The 6,000-nt window shown below is 45.3% G+C and overlaps 1 protein-coding gene across 1 annotated transcript in view; it reads left to right on the top strand.

The window, feature by feature from the left end:
• Window positions 1-6,000, top strand: part of EML6 (echinoderm microtubule associated protein like 6) — a 195,785-nt gene that overhangs the window by 159,242 nt on the left and 30,543 nt on the right. The window contains exons 26-27 of the mRNA XM_006778677.2: window positions 1,710-1,911; window positions 2,009-2,150. Of these exons, the coding sequence (XP_006778740.1) occupies window positions 1,710-1,911; window positions 2,009-2,150 (344 nt within the window). The remainder of the gene's footprint in view (window positions 1-1,709; window positions 1,912-2,008; window positions 2,151-6,000) is intronic.

Genomic DNA, 6,000 nt, shown 5'->3' with positions numbered 1-6,000 from the left:
CCTGATATTCATATATTGGTCCCTGATATTCCCCCCCGCCCCCAACCTTTCTTTTTGGATTCTTTTTTCCACCCTCATCCAAAAACCCCTGTGTTCCCTTTCCTAACTTCAGGGAAAAATCCCTACCTGGGGAAACAACCTTTCTCGGAGAGGTGACCTTGGTTAAAACACATAGCGCTAAGGGGAGCAAACATATTAAGAACAGTATGCTATATACGCCAGGTCCCTTGAAACATATGCTATGCAGATGTTTCTTTCCTGCAGCGACTGTGTCAAGCATCAAGGATGGACCGGCTTCCGGCAGAGAGGCATTTCTCAAGTTCTCTTACTTTCTCCTTCTCTCAAGAACCCAGCTTGCATAATGGCGTGGGTCTTGCTTCCAGCAGGAAGGCCAGCAGGACCCACGGCGGCAGCCACCGTGACTGTCCTCTTCCGTCCATGCCTCTGGGTCTCATCTGGTCACACGGTGGTTCCCAGTGGAAATCCTTATTTGGCTCTGCCTATTCGCTTCGCAAGCTAGTGGCTCTGGAGGGCTTCCTGGAAACACTGCCCACCTGCTTGCATCCCTCATCCTCTTGAGCACTGGGCTGAGCAGTGGGCGGGTCCACTCTGCTGGCAGGTAGGGTCAGCCAGATCCACAGAGATCCGACCAAGAGTATTTTAAAGTCACACACTCCCCTGCACCTGTCTCCTGCCGCCTGCTTGTGGCGGTTTCAGGTTCCCCAGGGCGCCGGTCCAAAACCCCCTGGGAGCCTCTTGTCAGTTATTGAATAAAGTGTTCATCTGGGACACTGGTGGCCCTCCCAGGACTTCAGAAAGCACATGCAGCTTCCCACACTGGGAGGTATTCCCCGGGAGTCGCCAAGAGGATGGAAAAACTCTCCCTTTTGAAATGGCTCCCGCCAGAGCTGTTTTTGCCAGCCAGACTCTGGCTCCTGAGCCAGAAATGGAAGCCGGCGTCTGATGTCAGCTGCAAATCCCCACCACTTGTCAGGGCTGCCCCGGGCGGGCGGGCCACCGCTCACATTCACATGTCCTTCCCCTCCTGGGATAACCCCGGCGGGGCCTGAGCGAGCTCTTGGAAATTACTAATAACCTGGGTTCTGTTTACTCGAATGAGTTTGTTGAAAAGCAGCTTACTTTGTTTTTAAATCAATTAGTCGAGTGCTTGCAGTGTTAGAAATTGTTTCCAGGGTTCGTGGCAGAAACTGGTGTGTGTGTTTCAAATCTTCCTTGAGGCCCCAGGATTAGAAGTCCCTTGCTGGTCAGCCACAGTCTGGGCTGTGGTACAAAAGCCACTGTGGGGAGTGACTGGGAGGCCACCTCTGATCTCAAATGTCAGCCAGACTCACAATCAGGAGTTTATGCCAGAGACCTGGGGAGAATCCACATTTGATATTTGAGAGAAACAAAAACAAGCTTCTTATACTTCCTTACGCTCCCAGAAATAGCTTCTGTAGTCCAACTTTTTGTTCCCTTACAAATTATTTATTGGGGACCTGTGGTGAGCCAGGTAACGTTTCAGGGGGAGAGGAGACCTGTTCCCTGCCTTCATAGAGCTTACAGTCGAGGAATGTAAGGAAATTGCTGCTTAAATGTTTCATTCGTATCCAGTACAAGCCACTCTAGAGAATAACGTGGATGAGATAATCCAGAGTCCGGAGCAGTGGGGCTCCCGATAGGGTAATGGCCAGTTTCTGGCTTCACAGGGCCAGCACGCGAGATTCAAGAAGTACGTGGGGCACAGCGCCCACGTCACCAACGTGAGATGGCTGCACAACGATTCCGTGCTGCTCACGGTAGGGGGCGCCGACACGGCCCTGATGATCTGGACCAGGGAGTTTGTGGGGACGCAGGAGAGTAAGCTGGTGGACAGCGAGGAGTCGGACACCGACGCAGAAGAGGATGGAGGTGAGTGCCAGCAGCCACGTGCCACCAGCATTTCCCTCCCCACCCCCTCCTGAGCCATGGCAATCCAACTCCACTCCCCACCTTTCTGTCGTTTGAGGCTATGACAGTGATGTTGCCAGAGAAAAGGCCATTGATTACACCACCAAGATCTATGCCGTGAGCATCAGGGAAATGGAGGGCACCAAACCACACCAGCAGATGAAAGAGGTTTCCATGGAAGAAAGGTATGGCGTCGCCAGGTTTGTTTGCATTTGTTATACCTGAAGATGAGAAACTCATGTAAACCATGGTGCATTTTCTTTGCCCTCAAAGATGCTACTTAAGCTGGTCTTTTACATGTATGCACAGTCTTAACCTGCACACGAGCTTAATTTGGGGAAAGCTGCCCACAGCCCTCAATATGTGGCAAAGGGTGAGTTACTCTTTGCCAAAGTTACTTATGGAATGACTTGAACAGACATGAGATTGGGGTGGACTAGGCTTCCCTTGCCCAGAGAGGATGTCAGGATAGCCAGCAGATGTCCTGATTGGGATGGGTGTGCTGACTGGACAGGTAGGAGGGAGGGTGGGCTTCTGGGGTCAGGAGGGAATATTTGTGGGTGTGACAGTAATCCTCCATTCTAACCAGAGTCTGCGTGTTACTCTGTGTCACTTGGTGTACCTTCTCTTACTGTCTTCACCTGCCCACATTCGTTCAGGTGTGTTTGGCAATTCCAGGCCTATTGATTTTGTTGTCTTGGATCCTCTGTGGAGAAGGAAAGTTGCTGGTATTATTTCAGGCCCTTTTGATGTGTTATTGTAAATTATTATTGTAATCAACAAGAGAAATTGTCAAATGTTTTAACATTTTGTTTAAAAATTCTGTTTAAATTACTAATATTACTTAATTTGCCATCTTCATAGTAGGGAGGATAAGTATTGAATAATGACCTTTAACGTCTAAAGAGAATTTCATGGATCTTAGATGTTTAAGAATTCCCTATGGGCTCTTCACATTGATGGATACCCTGATGTTTATAGTTGATGAGACTCAAGTTGTTTTTTGCACTCAGTATGGCTTTCTGCCCAGTAATAACTATTTAATAATAGCACCTTTTGCTCTTAGGTAGGACTTGTGATACAAAGAAATAAAATGTCACTTCCCCTCCTCTTTCAGTTGAGAAAGGGTGGGTGTGCTGCAGGCAAGAAGATTGAATCTGATGTGAAAAAACCTAATTCCTCCCTAGAATCTTTGCCAGATGCTACTATAAAGGCTCAGACTTCTCTTTTTGTTTTTGTTTTTTAAAATTATATAGATATTTCTACAGTAGTCTGTACATTATAGTTTATTTTGCTTGAAATGTAGTTTTTTAGTTTTTTAAAAGAAGCAATAAATGTAAAGGACTAATATTAAGAACCAAGAAAAAAAAGAACCATATGCACTATGAATATGTCCATGAATAAGCGTTCCACTTACATAATCTACTTGAAAAATCATTTGGCAGCCCTAGCCAGTTTGGCTCAGTTGATAGAGCGTCAGCCTGGTGACTGAAGGGTCCCGGTTTGGATTCCGGTCAAGGGCACATGCCCAGGTTGTGGGTTCCATCCCCCAGCAGAGGGTGTTCAGGAGGCAACCGATCAGTGATTCTCTCTCATCATTGATGTTTCTATCTCTCCTTCTCACTTACTCTCTGAAATCAATAAAAATATATATATAAAAAAAACATTTGGCATAAATTAAACATTCTTTTGAAAGAAAATTACCCAATCTTTCCAACTTCACGTGACATTATGTAATGAGTTGACTTGGCTATTATCCCAAGGTTGTTTGTGGATGATTTCTACAGCCAATGCTTTGTCATGCTATGATTTGGACTGGCCCCTAAGATTAGCAATCTAACGAAATGCCTAATTCCAAACACTACACTGATCTCCAACCTAAAGTGAGTCTCATCTGAACCTTTCTTGGTCTTGGTGTGTTTCTGGGCAGGTCTGTAAAAATCTCATACCCACTCAATGTAGGAAGAGGTGGACGAGGTGAAGGTAGAGATGACCCTAAGAAGAATTTTCCATCTTAAAATCCAGAATTTTGAAGCTTCCTCATTTTCTTCAATACCCCAGATTGAAAACTTGTTCATAGCATACACAGGATTGGGTTGTGTTTTTTTTTAATACAAAAGAAAAAAAATTGCCGAAACCGGTTTGGCTCAGTGGATAGAGCGTCGGCCTATGGACTGAAAGGTCCCAGGTTCGATTCCAGTCAAGGGCATGTGCCTGGGTTGCGGGCACTTCCCCAGTGGGGGATGTGCAGGAGGCAGCTGATCGATGTTTCTCTCTCATCGATGTTTCTAACTCTCTGTCTCTCTCCCTTCCTCTCCGTAAAAAATCAATAAAAATATATTTTAAAAAAAGAAAAAAAATGCTTCATAGTATTATGAGATATGGGGGAATTATTTTATTACTTGACTGGCATTAAAAAAAATAGCTCACAGTAGGGCAGTGATGATGAACCTATAACACGCATGTCAGAGGTGACACATGAACTCATTTCTTGGTTGATTTTTCTTTGTTAAATGGCATTTAAGTATATAAAATAAATATCAAAAATATAAGTTTTAGTGTTACTATGGTTGCAAATATCAAAAAATTTCTATATGTGACACGGCACCAGAGTTAAGTTAGGGTTTTTCAAAATGCTGACACGCCGAGCTCAAAAGATTCACCATCACTACACTAAGGTGTAGTGAAGAAAACATGTTGTGAAGAACACAATTTTAAGATAAATACAGGGTCCAGAGGAATAATCAAGCCTTTTCTGTACATAGCAGTGTCTCTGATAACTTATACCAGCAAGAGTTCCCACTGGGGCTGAAAGCAGAGAGCACCCACCGCACAGCATGCTGGGAGCAAAGCGGGCCCCAGCAGGAAGGGGCGAGCGGAGGAGGAACAGTGAATAGTGTCTGACTTCGCAGCCTCCATGGGGCAAACCCTAATCAGAACCAAGAACAAGCGGTGTCCTCCAGTCGTTGTCAGTAATTTTAGGGGAGCCTGAATCTCAGAGAGAGGACTATAGGCAGCTCTGAATGGGAGAAAAGACAAAGGGGTGCCAGGCAAGGCAGGGCCTTCAGAGAATTTGTGAGGAAGCTGGATGAGAAAGGGAAGATGGGCAGGAGCCCTTAGGGCAGGGAGGGCTCCTAACGATAAGTCAACAGAGGGCTCCCCCAGGGTACAGACTGGGCTCCACGGACTCCAGTGCCCCAGGCGTGAGAGAGGCAGAGCCAGAGAAATGCTGGGGCCTCAGACCACAGGAGCCCGGGGCCAGGCAGCACCCAGGTTCTGGGGAATATTCAGGGCTGTCACCTGTGACACTGCTCCCTTTGGCTCCGTCAAGCCCTGCTGATTCCAGGGCGAGGCTCTGCTTGACCTTCCCGTTGTTCCTGTCTGTGTGTGGCTGCAGATGCCTGCCTGTGTCTGGGTGCTTTTTCTAAACACCCAGGCATGTGCCCATAAGACTAATGGGAGACAAAGACTCAAGGACCACAAGAGACATGAGCATGGAATACCCAGTCAGTGCCGGGGGAAGGCATATCAATTAAAAAATAGGATGTTATTTTTAAAATCAAGAAGTCATTTTTTACTCCTTCTCATCTCATTTTTGATGATAAGCTGAGCACAGATTGATTATTATTGGTATATATTCCTTTTTTAAAGCATACTTTGTATTGTTCCTTGAAGGAATAGTATGTATAACTCTTTTAGGTTCAACTTTTATAATGAATGGCTTGTAATTGTTTCGTGTTTAACTTGTCACTGTTGAGTTTTTAACAGAGCTTTCTCTGGGTTGGTGTATGTGGCTTCGTTATAATAGCAGCGTGCATTTCTGAAATTGTCCTTGTTGTTTGACAAGAGATCCACACTTGTCTTTGGCTTTCCTGTCCTGAGCATAGAATCTGGTCTCTATTGAGTGCACATTGCTTTGTTCCCCATAACCACTAGAGGTTGCTTAAATTATTGTAGACTAAAATAGAAAAAAAAAACCACACTCTTTTTTTAAGGTTGGCAAAGTTAAGTTGATTTTTAAATTTAACTCTTTTTTAGCCTTGTTTTAAT

This window comes from Myotis davidii, unplaced genomic scaffold (genome assembly GCF_000327345.1).
Source record: "Myotis davidii unplaced genomic scaffold, ASM32734v1 scaffold6, whole genome shotgun sequence".
NCBI lineage: Eukaryota > Metazoa > Chordata > Mammalia > Chiroptera > Vespertilionidae > Myotis > Myotis davidii.
This window is presented reverse-complemented; position numbering and strand designations above follow the sequence as displayed.